General features: G+C 36.5%; 2 protein-coding genes across 2 annotated transcripts; both read right to left on the reverse strand.

Moving 5' to 3' along the window:
• Positions 1 to 5,555: 5,555 nt before the first annotated feature.
• Positions 5,556 to 6,658, reverse strand: LOC117625617. The gene has a single exon (XM_034357151.1). The coding sequence runs from the start codon at positions 6,409 to 6,411 to the stop codon at positions 5,686 to 5,688; it is 726 nt and encodes a 241-aa protein (XP_034213042.1). The 5' UTR covers positions 6,412 to 6,658; the 3' UTR covers positions 5,556 to 5,685.
• A 12,170-nt stretch (positions 6,659 to 18,828) lies between these two features.
• On the reverse strand, positions 18,829 to 19,815 carry LOC117625625. The gene has a single exon (XM_034357158.1). It carries the CDS (start codon positions 19,634 to 19,636, stop codon positions 18,905 to 18,907), a length of 732 nt encoding a protein of 243 aa, XP_034213049.1. The 5' UTR covers positions 19,637 to 19,815; the 3' UTR covers positions 18,829 to 18,904.
• Positions 19,816 to 23,386: the final 3,571 nt, after the last annotated feature.

Genomic DNA, 23,386 nt, shown 5'->3' on the forward strand with positions numbered 1-23,386 from the left:
CCAAAATAAAAACTGAAAATGCATACATTAACACTTAGCTTGTTAGCATAGACGATGTACCTATTTCTTGAAGGGTAGCTTAGCTTATCAGACTGTAGGTTAATTGTTTTGGTACTTTGCTTTCATAGTAAGTAAAGTGTTTTGATTTGGATGCTTGCCACGAAAAATAAATCTGATGATATGGAAGTAAGAGAAGCCAAACTTTTTTTTATTTTATGTGGTGAAGTAATAAGAAACTTATCTCTTATCATGCCTAATTCTTTAATAATACTCAGAAAGTCGCATTCATTCGAATTCTTATTTATGAAATCTGTCGATGCACAAAATCATATAAATCATTACATATTAAGTGACGAGCATGAAAATATGGTAAACTTGATTGTTGGTTCCAATCTACTTGGATAACCCTATAGCTCAAAGCTACAACTGTTGAACTTGAAGCCCTAGAATTGGGTGCAGATGCTCATACACTTGGCGCCTTCACAAACCCTAATGCATTTACCAGTGTTGATGTCGGATATCGGGGGTGTGCATTGAAGAGCTTTCTTGCAAGGAATGGTCCAGCAACCCACAATCACGATGACGGCAAAGCTTATAAACAGACCCATGCAAATTACATAGTAAAACTCACGTAGATAATTTGTAACAACAGGCATGACCCTCCGCCTTAGTTCCGATTCATCCTTATTTCCTACAGTCATAGGATGTTGAATTTTCGTCGTATCCCAGTACGATAATATTTTAGCCTTCAGCCGTTGATCTGAAGGTGAAGTTTCTAGCTTGCTCAGATCACTTTCTAATTCAATGAGCTCACTCTTGGTTTGGTGTCTCTGCATAACGCCTTTTTTATATTTGCTTCCAATTACAAGCAATGAAACCAAGTTGAGTATGGCTGCTATCAGAGAGAGGCTGAAAAGGAACCAGCGATCTGAGCATCTGAGCGCTGTGGTCGCAGTGACGATAGGCCCCAAAATAAGTCCTTGAAAGACGAAGTAGTAGTTTGCAAGGTTGAAGGCGCTCGTTTGAAGTTGATGTACTTTATCATCCTGCTTCTCAATGGTAGTTAGCAACTCCTGTTTTCTTTTCTCCATGTTTTCTCTCTTTTCTTTGTCACCATTTGGCGGACATGGATTGGTGTCCATTAATCTGCAGCACGCTCAAAGTAAGAGAGCTAGAGAGATAAGAAGACAGAGAGTCTTAGAGTAAAGTCCCCTCCTCGTCCATGCAACTTATATACACAGAGATAGTTCTGTTGGCTTTTTGAATAAGCCAATACACTCACTCTCACACTCAGCTCCAATTGGGTAATACCATAGTGGAAACGATACCCTAGGCACCATGTGTGTGAGTAATTCCTTTCCCATTTCTACCTTTGATAAATAAATAATAATAATAAAAAAGTCAAGATTTTGAGGTGCAGGACGTCTGTTCGTTGTTGAAGGACGGATTTTGCATTGATAATGTTGTCGACCACGCCGGATCAACCCAAAAAACAGAGGAAAAAGATAGCGGAGGAAAGTTGCTCGCGCGCAAACTTACTGCATCTCTGTTCCTAAGTGTGAACATATCTTTGGCAAAATTTACATTGTGGAAAGGGATTTACACTTGAACCTTCTTTTGCGTTACAGATCACCAACTCATAATATTTCTACTCTGTAATTCAATTATTTCGAGCGTGTGTAGTGGAGGACCCCTCTATTTTGTCTGAAATGATATTTCGCAATTACTTCAAGCGTACCACCAAGGCCCACCCCTGAGAGAAATTGTACAATAATACTGTACCAAGTGGTAGTACGGACCAATAAAATAACAACACATTTGCTTCTCAAGGAGAACCAAAGAGTTGAAAGAAAAAAATTGCAAAAATTTGGGCAGTGAGGAGGAAAGGTGCTATTTGGTGCAGTATTTACCATTCAATTTTCCAAGAAGGTTTCAAGGGTGACTTTAACGCCAGTATCAAACGGATTAGCTCCTTTCTTCTTTTAGTTGCAGCTGTCAAGTTGTCAGCATTTCATTCGTATGTACTACTACCTGGTAAATGCCATGTGGTAGTACAATATCATTGTATAATTTTTCCTTTATCAGAACCTTGACGATGAAGAGCTCTTACTCAAACGTTAATAACGACGTTTATAATGTATTTTAGGAGCTGAAACCATTGTTGAAACCCTAGTAGTCAGTGCAGATGCTTATGTTTTTGTCCCAAACGTTTATAAGGGATAGAATCTAGCTAGGGTAGCTAAGACGTTCTACGTACATAAACTTTTTTTTTCCCAAACTATTTGGATAATTATTCCCATGAGCTGAAACCATTGTTGAAACCCTAGTAGTCAGTGCAGATGCTTATGCACTTGGCACCTTCACAAAACCTAATGCAGTTATCAATATTGGATACTGGGTGCTTACATTTATCAGCTTCCCTGCAAAGAATGGTCCAGCAACCCACAATCACGATGATGGCAAAGGTTACAAACAGACCCATGCAAATTACAAAGTAGAATTTACGTTTACAATCTGCACAAGGATCAACAAGGAAGATCCTTCTATGCCGTTGTTTCGGTTATTGTCTGTGCTTGTAGGACACTCAGAACCAACCTGTTTCTTTCCGGAACTTTGAGGTTGAGTTTGATCTGATTGTTCCAATTCTTTACCAGAAACTTTTGGTTTACGTCTTGTTTTCGTTTAAAATATTAATAATATTGGGGGATGGGAGGGGCTCCTCGAAGTGTAGGTTCTCTATCCTTCGGAATTGAGGGTGGATGTTTCGTCTTTTGATCTTCACTTAAAATCTAGTCTGATTGTTTTGAGCTTATACTTTCTTTGGAATATATTCAGAAAAGTAATATCCCTAGATTTGATTGTTTTGAACTTAATTACTGTCATCGAGTATTTTTGCTTTTTTAATGGAATTTCCTTCTGGCAAAAAAGCTGAGCTAATTGTTTGTCTTGGCATTACTGGAGTTGTAGTCTAAGTTAAAGAGAGAAAACTCTTGCATTTTTATGTGACGAGAATTTGGATTAAGAGTCGAACGATGTCAAGAAATGCAAAAGAAAGGTGCATCGCGTTAAAAGAAACAATAAACCCAGCACATGCTAAGTGGCAAAACAAGGCCAAAACCCCAGCATTTATGATGTTGAAAGGTTCCAATCACGATTGATAATGGGGAAGTAGCCCAATGTCATACATCACTCAAATCCACACTAGGTCCCTTGACTTTCCAATGATAAGTGGTGGCTCTGCAAGATAGAACATGAAAAGCAATTCAGTACACCTACTCAGCTTTTTCTTTTCTTTTGAATGTCTAGCTATATATGTGTTTCAGTGCATATGCGTGTTACTTTTATCCTTTTTTTGGCATGCATTTGTGAGTGGATGTCCAACGTCAAGCTTGAAGCATCAGATAAACAACTATGCTTCGAATGAGATAAAACCGGCATGCTTGCAATTTCAACGAAAAAACTAGGGATGTTTTCCTTGAAAGAAAAATGAGGATAGGCAGGGCATCTCGTGCAATCAGTGGCCACTTTCACGTCTCATGACTTCGGCTCAAGCTCAAAATTATAATTCAATTCCTTTGTTTTTATATAAAATAAAAGACCCAATTGCCATGTGGGCTGGTTAGGCCGTGTACAAGACTAGCGGCCCGGTTCAATGTTTTCTTTCTCTTCCTTTTTCTTCTCTAATTTTTATTTTTTATAAGCTATAGTTTAAATTAATCTAAACTAAGAGCTCTATTAATTATGTTTTTTGGATTTTATTAAATTTTTTATTCTTATGAAGTTGTGTCGTACATTCAAGGTAAGAGCATCTACAATGGTTGTGTGTAAATTTGGAGGTGTAAAGCCACTTTTATATCTCCTTTACACCTCCGGGGGATGTAAATGTGATTTTTGCTTAAATGGAGAAGATGCAAATCCAAGTATGTATATTTAATTTTCTTGTGTTAATTTTTTTTTTCCGTAACTTTTTAAAATTAATTTTGTGAGTTAGGCTTATTTTATTTTTCCAAAAAAATGAACCTAAAAAAATTTCAATTCAAAGAAGATATGGTTTCATAGAACTAGAACCGTTGGATCGTACAGTACATTTAATCTGAACCATTGGTATCTTATCACGTTTTTGCACACAATCCAAGATCCATTATTTTTCTGATTTGCACACAAATCAAGACCCAACATGATAGGATTTGATCTCATCTTCAACCGTTGATCGCCATGTTACTTTGTTTGGAGAGTGTTCTTTTAGTTGCGCGTAGAGGAAGAGTAGCTCAACCTTTTTCAGCTGCTCTTCTCTCTCATCTCTCTCCTTATTTCTTGCGTGCAAGGTCCGTAAAGTGGGTGTAAAAATGGATGTAAATCAGAATCTTTTTATATACATCTGGTGGCTAAAGTAAATATACAAGCATTTACATCCTCCCATTGCATCAATTTTTCGACAACAATAGGTGTAAATTTAGCATACATTCACCTTTACACACTACCAATATAGATGCTCTAAGGGTCGTTTTGAACAACAAACACCAATACCAAATAAATGGATTTATCAAGTAAACATAATATTTTTCACAATTTTGTGGAGTATTTTTTTTCTTTTTGCTATGCTATTTTACCAGCTCAACGTCCACCTCTTCTTTCTTCCATTTGCAGTTGTTGCACCTGTGGCTCTATTTATTTTTGGAACTCTATCTATATTTTTGATTAAGTAAATTTAGGTTTCAGCCACAAAAAAATTTTCACTTTTGGAAAAAACTAAAATTTTTCCAAAAAAGACAAAAAAAACTCATCAACTTTCAAACCAAAGACATGCAAATGTAAAGGATTCTTTAAGAAATCCAAAAATAATAAGGACATTTTTGTCCATTTTAACTTCCTTTAAAAATATTTCTCTTTCATTTGGTCTTTTCTAAAATGTCCCTTCTGATTATATATATATATATATATATATATATATATATATGATTAAAAATCAGGTGGATTCTTGTAATAATTCAGTCGGCAGATCTAGAGGATGCAGGACCATTACGTACAGTTAGCCCCACTCAAAATTACGCACAGTTCCCCGTGAAGTGAAGGACCAACTTGACAATGTTCCCAGGTCCCAGCACAGGCAGATTGTCTCTTCTTTTGGTCCACATAAAAACTCCAAATTTAGGTAAATTGTTAAGGATAATTCATAAAAAACACAATGCAAAAATACAAAAAGAAAAATTTATACACACATGTATATATTATCATTGGCAAGAATATTCCTACTTATAAGGGAAGTATTTTCCAATTGTTAATCTCATCGATAAATGTACCTATTCCTTAGTGGGGTGAGCTTAATTAGTTGACTTGGCTTGTTAGCATAGATGATGTAAATAACAAAAAAGATAGGGTATAGAAAAATAAATATGATGATATTGAAGTAAGGAAAGAAAAAAAACAAAAAGAGTTGCAAGCAGAAAAGGCCAACTTTTTTAATTTTATGTGCTGAAGACCTAAATTCATCCGAATCTTATATTTTATTTGAGCTCCGATCATGTAATAACATTCTTATTTGTGAAATCTGTACGTGCACAAAAGCATGTAATAAACTATTATAGATGAAATGATGAGCAACAAAATATGGTAAACTTTATTGTGGCTCCAATCTACTTGGATAACCGTAGCTCAAAGCTATATAGAACTGTTGAACTTTAAGCCTTAGAACTGGGCGCAGATGCTCATACACTTGGCACCTTCACAAACCCTAATACATTTATCACTGTTGGCGTTCGATATATGGGGTGTGCATTGAAGAGTTTTCTTGCAAGGAATAGTCCAGCAACCCACAATCACGATGACGGCAAAGATTATAAATATACCCATGCAAAGTACAAAGTAGAACTCACGTAGATGATTTGTAACAACAGGAATGACCCTCCTTTTATGCCTTACTTCCGATTCATCCTTAATATCTAGGGTCGTAGAATGATGAGAAGCAACCTGTGGATGTTGAATATGTGTCGTATCCCAGTAGCTTAATATTTTAGTTTTGAGCCCTTGATCTGAAGGTGAAGTTTCTAGCTTGCTCAGATCACTTTCCAATTCAATGAGCTCACTCTTGGTTTGGTGTCTCTGCATCACGCTTCTTTTATAATTGCTTCCAATTACAAGCAATGAAACCAAGTTGAGTATAGCTGCTATCAGAGAGAGGCTGAAAAGGAACCAGCGATCTGAGCATCTGAGGGCTGAGGTGGCAGTGAGGATAGCCCCCAAAATAATACCTTGAAAGACGAAGTAATAGTTTGCAAGGTTGAAGGCGCTCGTTTGAAGTTGATGTACTTTATCATCCTGCTTCTCAATGGTAGTTAGCAACTCCTGTTTTCTTTTCTCCATGTTTTCTCTCTTTTCTTTGTCACCATTTGGTGGGTATTGATGGTTAGCCATACTCAATCTATAAGAGAGCTAAAGATAAGAATGCAAGGAGGCTTAGAGTAATTAAATTCCCCTCCAACTCCATACAACTTATATACACAGAGATACTTCTGTTGGCCTTTTGAATCAGCCAATACGCTCTCACCAACCCTCGCACTCAGCTCTACACGTTATTACACAAGATACACAACAAAAGCCAACGAGATAGCAACCCCTAGGCACGAGTGCGTGTGAGTAACCCCTTCCCCTTCCTACCTTTGACACAAAAAAAAGGGCATTAAGGATTTTGCATTGATGATGTTGTGGACCGAATCAACCCAAAAAACAGAGGAAAAAACATAACTAAGGAAAGTGGGTCTCAGTGCTTCTCCATTTGAAGAGTGAGAACATCTCTTTGGCAAAGTTTACACCGTTCAAAGGGATTACGCTACAAACCTGCTTTTGCTTTACAGATCATCCACACACAATAGCTTGAGCACATGTGGCTTAAAACAATTCAGTGATGAAACCATGAAAATAATTGAAGATCTCTAGTCTGTAATTCAATCATTTCAAGCTCAAGGTCGTCTAGTGGAGGGGCCCCTACTTTGTCTCTAATGATAATTCGCAATTGATAATGGGTCAGAAAAGTTTGAGACACTCTTCCTCTTTGGGATCATCTTTTCCACTAGAGAAAATGAGCTTCCTTTTCATATCTATGCGCGTCAAGATAACACAGAGCAACCTCGTATTGCGAATGCTCTGTTTACCAGTGACAAAAAAAATGACAAATATGCAACCCGAGTTCAATTGTAATTCTATCCTATCTGGAGAAGGATGAGAGGGTGTAGCTTGCATGAGCAATGCCAACCGACATATTGCATAATTAAATTGTTAATATCAACTGCATAACTGATAATCTTATATCATATGTCTAAACAAAGAAAAACAATCCTTCTCGAAGTTGTCTATCCACGTGGAACTCCATTCAAAACGAGTCTTGAATCAAAGTGGATTTGGACGGCTTGAAATACTATTTCTCCAATAAAATATGAAAAGGCCATCTTATCAGTCACCATGATACTTTATTTCTTACAAAGTTTGAATAAAATTTGACTACAACTGCATCTATTATTAGAACTTGAATACTTTAGGTAAAAAACACACGCAATTGACTTTTTAAAGAGCCCAAAACTAGTAAAAAATTATTTTTTTTAAAACCTCACGCGCTGACCCCAAACCTAGTAAAGGGTGATGCATTCACCCTCAAATTCTAATGTTATGGGCCGACTGGTCCAAAATTGTCATGTAGTGGGCCCTATATAATTGAACCGCCCGGTTCAAAGGCTGGGCTTTATAGTGGGATCGGCTTTATACTAGAAATTGAAAGCCGACTTTTTCTTTGAGACTGACTGGTCTAAACGGGAAATGAGAACCCATAATTCTCAAAATTACGAAGCAGCCAGACCCAAACAGCACAACCCAACCAAAAAGCTCCATCCCAACAAATGTCACTAAATAATAGTGATTAAAGTCTTTAGTCAACTCAACAAATGTCATCAAATAATGATGACCGTTGACACTTTTTTGTTTTGTTTTTGTAGTGTATACTTATTGACAAAAAAGAAATTGAAATTTCAACGGCACATTATCATATGAGAAAATTCTACAAAATTGCCCTTTTCACGTGAATCACGCAAGTGGATGGATCAACCGTAACGCTGACAGCCTTACTCTATTTTACGGAGAATTCTTTTGCCATTGAGGCGTCCTTAACGTGCCATAATTGTCTTTCACTTAAAATATGGGCTCCCTCCTCCATCCCTCATTCCTCTCTCAAATTTGTTGGATTTTGGCTAATTGCATCATTTGCTTCGTCTAAGCATGTGGGGTGCGTGAATATCTTGCTCTGATATCATATTACAATATGAGATTTCATCATAAAACCAACTGGCAATGCAAAATCATTTGATTTGTCACTGTGGAATTCACACTCACCACTTTAATACGAAATAAAGAACATTATCCAAATTCTCAAAAGCTCGTGTCTTTTACTTTAACGAACAATGTTGAGATCATGTTAATTAGATACGAAGGGTTCAAATGACAGTCACCGGGAAATTAAATCGTCCACAAAACAAGACTTGAATTTCGCATTTGAATTAAGCTTTTGTTGGAGCGTAGAGCATTGCTATACTGACTATGCTGTCTGCTGAGATTGTTGCTCAGGTTAGATTTTGGGGCAACATATGCTGTCTGCTACTTTCTCTAGATGCTGTTGTCTTTTTTATTCACAAGTTCTCAATTGTTAATTTTCACAATGAAGTCTTCCTTGCAAGCTCTACCATTTAATTACAACTAGAAATCAGCGCCACTGCAAATATCAAAGAACTCCAATTGTTTATGAAACTTTTTACAAATAAACATAAAAACTTTTCATTTATTCGAACTCAAATACAATCGGGGTCTCATTTATTTTAACCAGTACTACACTCAGATATGATGATTATGAGACATGATTTATACTAATTCGGTAATGAAATAGGGTTTAGGGCTACCTCTACGGAAAACATATAAACTTGATAAAGGCAAAAATGTAAACATAAAGAAAAACAGCTAAACGTTTATGTTTCCAAAATTCCAAAACACTTACCGTAGGAGGAGGAGAAAACTGACGTGGCTGGGCAAGCCTTATTGCCTGCTCCTTTGCATAATCCCTTAGAGGTGCTCTTAAGACTGGTTTGTGGAATCAGTCTTTACAGATAACGAATCGACAGGCTATTAAGATGATAACCGTGTAGACAAGAAGGGCAGCAAATACCAAGTAAATGAAGCCATTTCTCTGATAAACGTCCACAACATCGCCCTTCAAAATCTGTTGCTGTTGCTGAAGCAGATCATGAGTATTGGTTGGATCTCTTTGTTGGAGCATTTTTTCGGTGGTGATTCGAATCTCGCTCCATGACAGTGATGTCGTGCTGGTGTTGTATATGCTCCAACTTGCTGGCGAATCTGGTGAAGCTTATGGAAAAGATGAAAGTAATCAGAGACGAGAGGCTGAACGGAATCCACCAATGCTGGCAGGAGATGATGGCTGGGTTTTGGTGAAAAACAGACAAGAATATAACAGCTTGGAAGAAAATATAAGCGATGACCAGCTTTATCGTCGTTGCTTCATAATATCTGACTTTTTTGTGTTGTTTTTCTTCAAGGGAAGCTAATTTGATGGATTGCATGTCCGTTTGCTCTTCTGGATCCATGTTTCGTTCTTCTTAAGTTTTGTGTACAAATTGAAGATATTAAGCAGACTCTTGTTCCAAACGAGTGACTACAAATTGAAGGTAGAGATGGAATTTCAGTGATTTTTATTTTAAAGGCAATCGCACTGGTTTATATTGAAAGGCATTCTCCAAACCTGTTGTCCCTTTCGGAGTTGAATATACATCTCCCTTACGAGAAGAACTTGTATATCACCATATCCAACCAATCACGTTATATACAAGTTTTTCCACTCCCTGTCTCTGTCCCAAATTTAACCTGTCTCTGTGCCAAATAAAAATGAAATACCATAGTTTTTAATTTCCGATTTTACCCTTGCTGATTGTCCGTGAACACCACTCTCGTATTTATCTATACAAAAAAGACTTCAAATATAGGACCAGAAACAAAACCCACCATCTAATCTTCTCCCACACCCAAGATCTGCCATAGCCACCACCCTGCCCAGTCTTTATAAAATATATGTATATATATATATATAAGTCCTTTTTTATTAAGGGATCTATCAAATAATTTTATTTGAGGGACATCCTTTAGGGTCCCTTACAAATTGTTTATAATGATCCAAACTATTTATTTTTTTTAAGTCTACATTCATAGATTATTCTTGCAAAAAATTAGACAAATCGAAAACCGTTTCGACATTTAATTGTGTCATACAAAAACAATTAATACTGTGCTTCAAGAAAGTACTAAAATTTCAATAATTCAATTGAGTGGTCAAACAATATCGGATTGAAGTGATTTTTTTGTAGAGATGATCTTTGAATGAATATATACAAAATAGACGGTTTGGATTAGTGAAATACAATACGGAATGGGTCTTATAAGGGTGTCTCTTAAATAAGCTTATTTGAGGTATCCCTCAACTGAAGCTATGTATATTTAAACACTTAAAATAAGAAGGAAAGTAAAGCTAACACACTCAAAGGATTAAGAGCGAAACTGGTCCATGAAATAGAGCGAGAGAAGTGTGTGTTGTTTTGGGTAGAGATAGAAACTTGGACGATGCAAAACTTGACCTGAATGACTGTTTTGATTATCTTTTTGATCCACCCTTCTTTTCTTGTTAGACTTGCGTTTTCTTCTTTTATTTCGTACCGCAAATACAAGGTAGGGTCGTTTTGAATAAACACCAAATACCAAATAATTGGATATTTGGAAATTCGACCAAATAAAGACAATATTTTCCTTAATTTTGAGAATATTTCAGAATATTTCTTTCATCTTCCGCTGTGGCTTGCATCTCTAAATGTTGTCTAATTTAACTCGTTTTGTGATTCTTCTCGTAAAAATTCAGTCGTCCAAGGATAGGGATCCATTAAGGAAGAAAGAAAGGGCCAGCGCATGGAGATTGTATTTTCTGTGGTTCGCAACTCCACAAGTGGGAACATACGGCATATAAGTTCTCTGGAAGTTTTCACTTTCTTCATTCTCTACTCTACAAGTGGGAGCTGTCCAATTCATCCACTAGTTCGCATGCAAAAGTAATGCTAATTATTTCAACTGCCCGTTTATCCCGCTTTGTTTTTTTGCCGTAGTTAAGAAGGGGAAGGGTGGAAAACAATCACATGTATTAACTATTTTGATGGCAATCTCTCTAATATAGCGGACCCAACTAAAGAAGTGGAGTGTCAATGTTCCTCTTTGTTTATAGGGCTAATGATACACTACATGAAAAAACCTTAATTGTGGAGTTTGGGTGGCTAAGGGCATTATTAGTGTCTAATAACTGCCATTAGACGTCATCATGTGTCATTTGATTATTAATATTTTTTCTTGTATTGACGTATTAAAATATTTGAAATAACACTACTATGTTATATATTTTAGGAATGTGTTAAGAAATAACACTAAAAAAAAAATCACATACGTTCTTAAAGCATCTCCAACTTATGTGTTTAAATTGCCACGTAGTATGTTCCTTAGAGTTGGTTTTATTGGTAAATCGTTACGCACAAAATCATACAAAACATTGCAATTGACTAGCACGAACTCCAACTGTAGTGGCATTGATAAGTGGAGGGTGAAACCCAGAATTTATTGTTGACCAACATACACTTCACTACTGAAGAAGCCCTAGTATTGGGTGAAGTGCAGATGCTTATACACTTGGTACCCACAAGCACGATGATGGCAAAGCTTACAAACAGACCAATGCAAATTCGAAAGTAGATAGCACGTAGAAGTTTTTTGTATTTATCAACATGAGCGGACCAAGGGCTTTCAGGATCTTGAGAAGCAACCTGTTGATGTTGTCATGGCACTGAAGTAGTCTAATATGAGAAAAATGTGAGCCATTGGGCTAGTTCTTTTTGTTTTGTTTTTTTTTTCAAACGGTGCAATAAGTGGGTCATATGAGCTTAGGTTTTTTTTGTAAGTCCTTAGAAGTCATGAGGGTGAAAATAACAACACCTTATTTATTTTTGTCCAAAACCTCCCTCCTTGTAACGGATGCAGAATAATCTTCTCCTGATTTTTGGTGTTCCAACTCGAATAATTAAAAATAGCAAAATGCCAGGTCAGATGATTGATTTGGTGCGACAACCCAGTAAGAAAGAGCCACATATGCCTATGTTATCAACTCAGTTTCCCTCCAAATCTAATAGCATCCACGAAGAGAAGGGCTGGTTTCTGAAGACGTATAGGATCTTTTCTTGCAAGGCAGGATTTGGCAGCTTCTAACAAATCAAACACGACCCAAGACTTTTCATTCTTTTTCTCTCGTCCACTTATTTGTCCATAAACTCTTATGACAAAATTTTCACCAAAACCAGTTGGATGGGCAGGTGACCAAAAGAGGACCTATATTTGGTTGGCGGCTCAGGTAACTCATTTTCCTGATTGTCTTTAAAGACAGCGTTTGAGTACTGTATTTAGGGTGCCGGGCGTTGCTATGAAATTCTTTTACTTTAATTTGCTACGAAAACTAGCGTTATAATTGTTGTCCATTTTTCTATTTTCGACAACTCTGTGTTCATTCCTTTCAATTATACATACATAACTTTAGGTTCTACATATAAGAAGGCCAATTAGAAAATCATATATGAGGATTAGTTTCTTTGTGTCCTTTGCAAGTTCATCTGCAATGCAACTATATTCGCCTCTCCATAAGCGCACCTTGAATAAAGCTAATTCATGTAGTTTTTCAAACAATTCTGGGCCAAAGTTTGCTTACACATGGCTTTCCAATCGTAGCCATTGGGCTGCAATTCAGTAGGGAAAATACGGGGGCTATTTCCAAAAAAATCAGGATAGAATAAGTCTGTAATTCTGATTTTTTAAATAAAAAACTAACGGATGAATTTGTTGAAAAACAAATCTATTTTTCCGGTAACAATGATATATATATATATAGAGAAATTCTTCTATACGGACGGCATTACATCAAGTTGCTTCTAAAAAAAGAAGAAGAACATGAAGGTACCTTCTAATGTTCTGAATAAAAAATCTCGTTGCTTCATTCCATCAAGTTGAACAATCATTTTCTTGAGGATTCTAAAACAAAAATTCAAAACCGCAGTAGCACAACATCAGAAAATCCCAATTGAACTCAAAACCAATTCATAAGATCTCTAATTGAAATCAAAATGCATTCATGAACTCACCCATAAACAAAAAATTTCATGCCCAAAATCGAAGAAATAAATTAATTAAGATAAGCCCAGATTCTCATCTCAACACCCAAGTAGAAGATAAACAAAAAACTAGATAGAAAATTTACTTTAGAGAAATCGTGGCAGGGGCGGCCCTATCATGGTGCAAGTGGCATCACTGCACACGGTCCCTGATTTTTTATTGCCCCTAAAATTTTTTTACTTTATATAATATATATTAATATTATAACAACTGTATATATACTCCAACGTGTAGCACATTGACACAAAAATGTATTTGGTAGAGTTGGTTTATAGTGCATATATACTCCAACATGCAGCACATTGACAAAAAAATGTATTTGGTGGAGTTGGTACAAGCCCAAGGTTTGAGTCTTAGTAATGTGAATATAATTGTAATTTTATTCTCTTTTTATTATAAGAACAAAATTTTAAATAATTTTAAAAAAGAAGCACGTGAAAATTACAAGGGGAAAGATCCAACTAAACTAACAATAGTACATATCACACCCATACACTTTCTCCTTTATAAAAAAAAAAAAAATTACTTTCTTCCACTCAAAACAAAACCAAAAAAATATATATATATTCATGTCTTCTTCTTTCTCTCGAACTATTTTTTTTTCTTATCGAACATACTAAAATTTAAATTTATCGAATGAAAACATTAAAAAATTTATGATTTGATTTGTGATTGTTATTACTTACTAATTGATGATGAATTTTACTTATAAAAAAATATTTTATGACATTACGCCATTATTATTATTATTATTATTATTATTATAAGTATTTCATATTTGATTATGTGAGGACTTCAATTAAAGTTTTGCATAGGGCCCCCAAAATCCTAGAACCAGCCCTGAATCTTGGTGTTGTTTTGTTACTTGAGAGATGGCTCGGTTTGGGTTGGTTAAGGTGTAACACCCCGACTCTAAATTAAATTCCTAAATTAAATTTCTTAAGTTAATTAATTTTAAATTTTCCAATTTACCCTTGAGGTAGGGGTAAATTGGTCATTTTATTACCCAAAAAGAGTTTGGAGCAATAGCTGGTATTTTTGGGTAAATCGTACTGAGATGAGTCCGTAAACACGTAGTGAGTTCGATTCGGAGTTGTAATGAAGAAATTACGATCAAAACATCGACAATGGCAAATATTTCGAAGTTGATTTTAAAAATATCTGACTTCTTCTCTCTCTCTCTCTCTCTCCTCTCACTTGCGCAGAAACAGCCCCCTTCGATTTTTTTTTTCTTCTCTCCACCGAAGCAACTTCACGCCTCCACCATCACCACCACACACCTCCAAACTGAGCGGCACCGGTTCCGTTGGAACCACCACACTTCTTTCTTTCCGTTCCAATCCACCGCCACCTTGAGCCGCAGCTGCCGTCGCCAGAAACAGCCACGAAACGAAGCTGTTTTGACAGTTTTTCAACAAATTTTCGGTCTCTCGTTCTCTCTCATTTCTCCACCAAATTTGACGAGTAAGGTATGAATTTCTACCTATTTTCCATGATCTAGCTGAAGGTTGGATAGGATTTCGTTAATTTTGAATGTAAGTCGATTGATTTTCAACTTAGGTTCCGGCCAGTTTTGGATTTCCAATTCCGGCAACTTCCAGTCACTTTTTGGGGTAGGCCCAAGAACAAAAGTGACTCCAAATAGGGTGTTGTACCTATGATAGGAATCTTGAGCCGAGATGTTGAATTTTTCCGACGAAGATTTATCGCTTTGGACACCCACGCGCTGTCGACGCGAGTGGCGGCTCGTGGGCACTGTAGCAGAGGGGCATTATTGTCCCAATGCGATCTCCTGGTTGTCACAAGTGCGTTGGATTTTGCGGATCTCAATTCGAACATCGTTTGACTATGGAACGAATTTTAGCATATTGTGCGTTATCCGGGTTCGATAGGTTCTGACCGTTGGATCGTTTCCCAATTAAAATATGTTGTTCTAGGTATTCCTAGGATTGTGTAAGACTTCACGGATCATGAATCGGAGCCCCGGATGTTCCGATTCAATAACTTAAAATTTATGTTTTACGATAACCGTCCGATCGTGAGCGATCTAACCGTCCTTTTCCAACCAAACTTACGGGACACGTGTCTTAAACCTTGTGGAACCCTTAGGAACATCCAGTTTGTTCCGTTCCTCATACACTCGCTAGAAACCCGAGAAATTAGGATTGTAATTCAAGTTCTCGTTCGAAACACTTTGTATTAATCTCGTATTCGTATTCTGAATTAGGCACTCTGACCACGCATACGCAGCAGGTGGCACCCTCTCAGGGTCAAGCAATGTGGGACTACTTGTGAGTGGACTTTGTTTTCAACTTATAAGTATGGTTTTATAATGAGAATTTTATGCATATGAATTAAATAGTTATTGAAATACATGTTATATTTAATAGTTGAATTCTGGGTACTTGGGTTGTTGAGATGAGATTTTGGAAAGTGATGAGTATAGAATGTCAGTTTGGAGTGCTATGAGCACTACCTTATGTACCTCCCCGGATTTGGAACTTGGATACGGAAACTTGAGATACTTGGAAATGTCGGAACCCGGGGCATCCTTGATGGGATGTTGCTGTAGATCCTTGATTGGGTAGTCCGCGCGCATAGGACTGGTCACAGACGTACGAGTTTTGAGGGTATCGACTGTACGTGCTGGCTGAGAGTTAGTCCCCTAATTGGACGGCTCGTTCCCTAGTTACATGATGAATTGAGGACTCTTCAAGAGGACTATGCCATGGTGACTAGTCAAACAATCCCCCCGTTGGATTGTTTCCCCAGTACAACTAGGTGTTGGTCTTATTTATATTATATATATCTCTCTTATATTATATATATTTACATATGTATATAACTATTCATTCATTCTTGTTTTTCGGTGAGGATACTTCCTTGCCGGTCGTGCCAATGGGTACGCTTTCGAGAGTTTGGTTTGGGACTTATAATATTTAATTGGCGAGTTTGTTTAGTGTTCTGTTTGGATTCCGGACTTGGCATCCGGTATTGGTTTAGTTTTGACATATATTTAAATATTTATTTGCTTATGATGGTTTGGGATGCATTTGGATTTCTTGCATGGTTTATTAAACAGTGGGGTTATATTATGTTGGTTTACACTGAACTGAACTTTATTTTTTGTCCAGTCACATTTTTCTGTTTTGCGCCCCCCAGCCGGTAGTTGACTGAGCTCTGTAGCTGAGCCGGATCGTGTGCTTACGAGCCTTGAGCCTTCGTAGGACTCCTTCATTCATTTTCCCTTGAACTTTGTTTTTGTTGTAATTGAATTCCTTAGATATACTCTGTTATCGCCCGTGCTAGGGTTTGATTTTTGAGGCCGGAGGCCTTTGTTGTAAACTGTCTGTTCGCTTTAAAGCATGTTGTTGGTTGGGTATGTTAAACTGTGAATTTTGAGCATGTTGAATTTTTGGGGAAATGTTCAATTTACGGGGGAGATTCTGCCAAAATTTTGGTAGAAAGTCTCGATCCTTAGTAAGTGGGCCAGGCAACGAGGAGATGTCGATAATAAGATGGGATTCGCTCCGGTTTCCGAGGAAATTCCGGAGTGGGTCTTGTCATAAGGAATAAAAAAAAAAGGAGGAGAAGAGAAGAAAAAGAAGGGAGAGATTGAGAGAGAAAAAGAAGAAAAGACCGAGAAAAGAAGAAGAAGAAGGAAAAAGAAAAGAATAAAAAAAAAACAGCGAGGGAGAGATGAAGAAAATAAAAAAAAAAATTAATATTTGTGCCCAATACTATATCATAATGCTTAAAATAATGTGCGTTTAAGTTTCTTGTTTTTTATTGATAAATAAAAGACAAATAATATTTTGTGGGTATAATTGTTTATTAATATAATTTATAAGCAAAAGGGCACAAAAGTATATTTTTTGCTGTCTATTTTCTTAGTGAAGTGATAACTCTATGATGATATGATAATTGGACATGAAATTTGTGCCTAAACTATTTAGGCACAATTATTTCCTTCTTCAGTTGGCATTGGACACAAAACAATTGTGTTTTTCTCGTATATCACACAAATACTACATGTATGTGTCAAATGTGTTTCAAAAGGACATGAATATCTTTCTTTTTTTTGCTCTTTAGATCGTACTTTTAGCCCAGTTTTCTAGTAGTGGTATAACATATAGGTAAACAATATGTACAAGTGTAGTTTTTTTTTTGTGTGTGTGTGTTGAGAAATAGGTAAATTAATCTAAGTACACCTACAAATTAGTATAGGTAAATTAGTGGAATTTGTGTGTAGTAGGTGTATTATGATCGTTTGTTATGTAGGTGCATTACTTAATACTGTTTGTGTTGAGTAATAATATATGCAATATGCTGTGATGGATATAAGAAATAATTTGAAGTTTATATAGACAATATGTACAACATGTGCGTAATGCAACTTTTTAAAGTTCATATATACAATATTATGTACATCGTTTCTCATTGCTTATTCGTTACAGTATGTAGAATATGGCTGTTTTGGAAGTGATTCTGCACAAGTCAATGATCACTTTTATGAAAAATCATTTTAAGTGATTTTATGAAGAGGCACATTGGAGATGTTTCTCCCGAAAATAGCTTAATTAAAATCACTTAAAGAGATTATATGGAAAAGTGTGAGAGAGGTGCTTATACCCAAAAGTTAATTATGGTTATATCTAAACACGTATCAAATATTAAGAAGAATAATGAACATACACATTGAGTTAAAGTGATAAGTAAAAATATTTCGTAAGCTTTATTGTGATACCAATCTACTTGGATATAGAGATGCTGTTGGCTTTTTAATAAGCCAGTACACTTACCTACACTCACTGCACCTTATTCTACAAGATACACAATAAAATCCTTCTTATCAGTTATACATCCCAATACTACAAACAAAGTTTAGAAGAAGTGGAAGTTTGACGAAAGAGAGGAATTCTTGTATTGGTTGTCTGGAAATACAAGACTAGCCGTCTTAGATTATGGGCCAGCTGGTCTAAAATCTTTATGTAATGGGCTCCAAATAATTGAACCGCCCGGTCCATTATGCAATCTAAAAAAGAAATTGTATTCTTGTGTTAGAAGATTAAATATTTGGTAATTTGACTAATTTTGTGATTAAAATGAGGTGCATTCTCGTAAAAATTCAGTCGGCAGAGGATGCAGGTTCATTAAGGAAGAAAGTCTTGGGATGTTGCCTTCTCTCACAAAAAAGATGGCCTGAAGCACATGCAATTGCAAACACCAAACGTAAATATTTGCGTAAATAATATTGAGATTGAGTTGAGTGGCAGCCCAACTTGAAAATAAATCCAAGAAAATAAAAGGACTTAACGTTAAATCCAAGACTACAAAGATGACAGGTGGCTAGATTGGATAATATAATATAGACCACAAAGATCTTTTCAACTCTTATGGTTATAGCCTTGTTAGATTGTGCTAAGCTGAAACTGTCAAAGATTATATAAACCATTTCAGATTAAATCACCACAGCATGAAAATACTGTAAATTTACTATATTATATGAGAAGAAAACACCGATTTCAACGTAAACTTTATTAATTATGATACCAATCAATCTACTTGGATAACGCTACATAGCTCAAAGCTAGAACTGTTGAAGGCTCTAGTATTCGGTGCACATGCTCATGCACTTGCCACCTTCACAAACCCTAATGCAGTTGTCATTGCTGGATATGGGGGGGATGCATTGAAGAGCTTTCTTGCAAGGGATGGTCCAGCAACCCACAATCACGATGACGGAAAAGCATACAAAGAGAGCCATGCACAGTAGAAAGTAGAAATCACGCAGCTGTTTGTGTTGACTATCAACCGGCACAACCCCCTTGCGGATCTGCCTTTGTTCCGGTTCATCCTTAATTTCTACAGTTGCAAGATCCTGAGAAGCGACCTGCCCTGAAGCTTCTATTTTCGTTGAAGTCCAGTACGATAATATGTCACTTTTGAGCCCATGATCTGAAGGTGAAGTTTCTAGCTTCGCCAGATCACTTTCCAATTTATTGCGCTCAATCTTGCTTTGGTGTCTCTGCATGACGCTTCTTTTATAATTGCCTCCAATTACAAGCAATGAAACCAAGTTGAGTATGGCTGCAATTAGAGAGAGGCTGAAAAGGAACCAGCGATCTGAGCATCGCAGCGCTGTGGTGGCAGTGACGATAGCCCCCAACAGAATTCCTTGAAAGACGAAGTAGTAGTTTGCAAGGTTGAAGGCACTCGTTTGAAGATGGTTTACACGATCGTCCTGCTTCTCAATTGTAGCTTGTAGCTCCTCTTTTCTTTTCTCCATGTTTTCTTTTTTTTCTTTGTCACCATTTGGTGGACACGGATGGTTGGCCATACTCAAACTAAGAGAGGTAAAGATAACAATGCAGTGTCTTAGAGTAAAGTCCCCTCCTCCTCCATACAGCTTATATACACAGAGATACTGTTGGCTTCTGTGAATAATCCAATACACTCACTTTCACACTCAGCTGCACCTGATTCTCAAAGTAAAGCAAGATTTCTCAGTGCAGGAAGTCCGTTCTTTGTTAAAGGGCAGATTTTGTATTGATAATGTTTTCGACCGCATATATGTAAAGATATCAATGGTCCTAGTGCTGCCACATGTCAAAAGATTAAAGAGTAAAGCTGTTGAGATATTGTTAGTCTTGTTAAGAAGTTTAGGAAAACTGTTAGTATTGATAAGAGAAAGTTAGAAAAGTTAGAGAGGTTAGAAAACGTGAACAAGGCTTTAGCTAAGCTGATATAAATACTGTAATTGTGCTCAGTTGAGCTTAATGAGAAATACAACTCTTTTCTCTCAATCTCTGAATTCTCTCTCCTTTATTTCTTGTATTCTCTGCTATTGTGTTCTTTAGTCTTCCTATCTTAACATGGTATCATTCGTCATGGATCGATTCTGATGTTTTGTTCTTCTGCTTCCGCACTCACTTCCTCTTTGTTTTCTTTCTCTGTATTCCACTTTGGCACACATATAATCGAGGACGGATTTTGTATTGATAATGCTATTGACAGCCGCAATAAAAAAAAGGGAAACAACAACAACAACAACGTAGCGGAGGAAAGTTGCTCTCGTCGTGGTACAAACTTCTGCTTGTCTCTTTGGCAAAGTGTAGACCGTTGAAAGGGAAAACTTCCCTGTTTGTACACGTGAACGTGCTTCGCATATCACCCACACACAAAAGCTGGGCATGCATGTGGCTGAAAACAATCCACATCCTGAAAAAACCATTGCATAATTCAAGATCTCTACTCTGTAATTCAATTATTGATACATCATCTACTATTTTTTATTTATGGGGTTTGAAAATTTGGAGATGCTCATTTATTGCATCTGAAATAAACAGTATCAAGTCAATGGATGAATTCAATCACAGTATACTTTTATATATTATCTTGAATTGATGAACTCAATCAACATATATATGCTTGAATTCACCTTCCAAATTGATTGTTTTACTATTTTCTCTGTACTCAACATATATAACTAGTGTAGAGGCTAAAAAAGAGTGTTAAACCTAATCTAAGTCCACCTTTTAGGACTTATAGAATTTTAACCACTTGAGGGAGATTTGAGCACTGCTTGAGGAATCTAGAAGGGGATTTGAGTACTGCAAGAATCTCAATAGGGTTAATGAAGCAATCAAGGAAACCTCGAGTGGCTAAATTTCTAAATCTTGAAGGGGAAAAAAAAAAAAAAAAAAAAGCTTAAATGTCTTTCATGTGTTTTAAAAATATTTAGTGTGTTGCCAAATTGATTGTCATGCTCAGGTTGCTCACATCAAAAGTAAATGAAAAGGTAGTTGAAGTTCCACTCTAAAATCAATTGACAACGGGAGGAGTAGCTTAACTCCTTAGGAGCTCTTGCAAAGTTTTATAACTTTCTAGTGTAGGACATTTTCACTTTTACATTCTCACATGGAATTGGTGATAGCGTGGCTAGTAGCTAGGATTTCAAATTAGAGGGGCCCTTCATAAAACTTGTATTCTCTTCATAATTATCATGAATTTTATATTTTATATTGGTTAAATAGTAATTCATCATCTACAGTATTAAAAATTTAAAAATTAATATTTTATATTCCAACAGAAAAAAGAAATAGAAAAATAAAGAGTTCATAAAGCGCAATATAGGTGCCCAACTCATACAAAAATAAAAAATTGAGAAAAATAAAAAATTCACAAAGCTTTAAACAAAAGAGGAAGAGAAAGAAATGTTAAAACTTTAGGAGTTTTTAGCGCAAATATCTTAAACTACCGTGGCTAGGATAACTATGGCTTATACCCTAGTTTTCTAGGAGTGTGGCTCCGCCCCTGCTGGTAGCGGAGCTTGGTGGTGCTCAAAGGTGCGGCAGGCAGTGCACCAGTGTTGCTGGTGATGCCACGATCGAGTTGGGAGATGAGGGAAGAGGATTATTAAATCTTTTTTTTTTTTTCTTCCTTAAGAAAAGGCTAAATATTTACTGGCTGGCCACATAATCTGACCTGGTAAATACAAATAAGCTTCCACTGTTCCACATAATGTAGTGAGAATTTTCCTTGTTGCTCCGCTATTTTAGCAGTACCTGTGGCTATATTTATTTTTCGAACTCTATCTATATTTCTGATTATATATATATATATATATATATATATATATTCTTGTAATAATTCAGGCGGAAGAGGATGCAGGTCCATTATAGTTAGCCAGCCCCATCCATTATGCAGAGTCGTACCGACAAAGTTTCCAGGTCGCACATGTTGATTGTCTTTTCTTTGGTCGACATGCAAACTCCGAACTTAGGTAAATTCTTAATAATCTCATCGATCACTTTGTCTTTGTTGAAGGAAGTTGAGGTTTTACCTCAAAATTAATTGACAATGGAGAAAGTAGCTCAACTCCTTATAAACCCTTGCAAGATTTTCTAATTTTTCAATGTGGGACTCTTTACCTTTCTCACACTTGCTGGGTTAGCATAGATTATATGAACCTCTATTTCATCTTTTTTATAAATATTATTGTAATAATAATATTCTACCCTATCCCTTGTACTAGTTGGTGGCTTATAGCTTATCACATATAGGTAAATTGTTTTGGTCGTCCTAGGTAATTTGCTTACACATATAGGTAAATTGTAAGTAAAGTGTTTCGATTTGAAAGCTTGCCACGAAAATTACATATGATCATATGGAAGTAAGCAAATATGAGTCACAAGCAGAAAAGCCAACTTTTTTTTTATTTTCTGTGCTGAAGGCCTAAATTCATTAGAATCTTATCTTTTATATGAGGCCTGATTCTTTAATAACATCCAGAAAGTCTTATTTTTGAAATAATGTATGCAAACACAAAATCATATAAACCATTATAGATTAAATAACGAGCATTAAAATATGGTAAACTTTATTGTGGTTCCAATCTACTTGGATTGGATATCCCTAGCTCAAAGCTATAACTGTTGAACTTGAAGCCCTAGAATTGGGCGCAGATGCTCATACACTTGGCACCTTCACAAACCCTAATACATTTATCACCGCTGGCGTTCGATATCGGGGGTGTGCATTGAAGAGTTTCCTTGCAAGGAATGGTCCAGCAACCCACAATCACGATGACGGCAAAGATTATAAATAGACCCATGCAAAGTACGAAGTAGAACTCACGTAGATAATTTGTAACAACAGGAATGACCCTCCTTCTATGCCTTACTTCCAGTTCATCCTTAATTTCTACGGCCGTAGGATGTTGAGGATGTTGAATCTTTGTCGTATCCCAGTAGGTTAATATTTTAGTTTTGAGCCTTTGATCTGAAGGTGAAGTTTCTAGCTTTCTCAGATCACTTTCCAATTCAATGAGCTCACTCTTGGTTTGGTGTCTCTGCATGACGCTTCTTTTATAATTGCTTCCAATTACAAGCAAGGAAACCAAGTTGAGTATGGCTGCTATCAGAGAGAGGCTGAAAAGGAACCAGCGATCTGAGCATCTGAGCGCTGTGGTGGCAGTGAGGATAGCCCCCAAAATAATTCCTTGAAAGACGAAGTAGTAGTTTGCAAGGCTGAAGGCGCTTGTTTGAAGTTGATTTACTCGATCATCCTCCTTCTCAATGATAGTTTG

This window comes from Prunus dulcis, chromosome 1, assembly GCF_902201215.1.
Source record: "Prunus dulcis chromosome 1, ALMONDv2, whole genome shotgun sequence".
NCBI classification, from domain to species: domain Eukaryota; kingdom Viridiplantae; phylum Streptophyta; class Magnoliopsida; order Rosales; family Rosaceae; genus Prunus; species Prunus dulcis.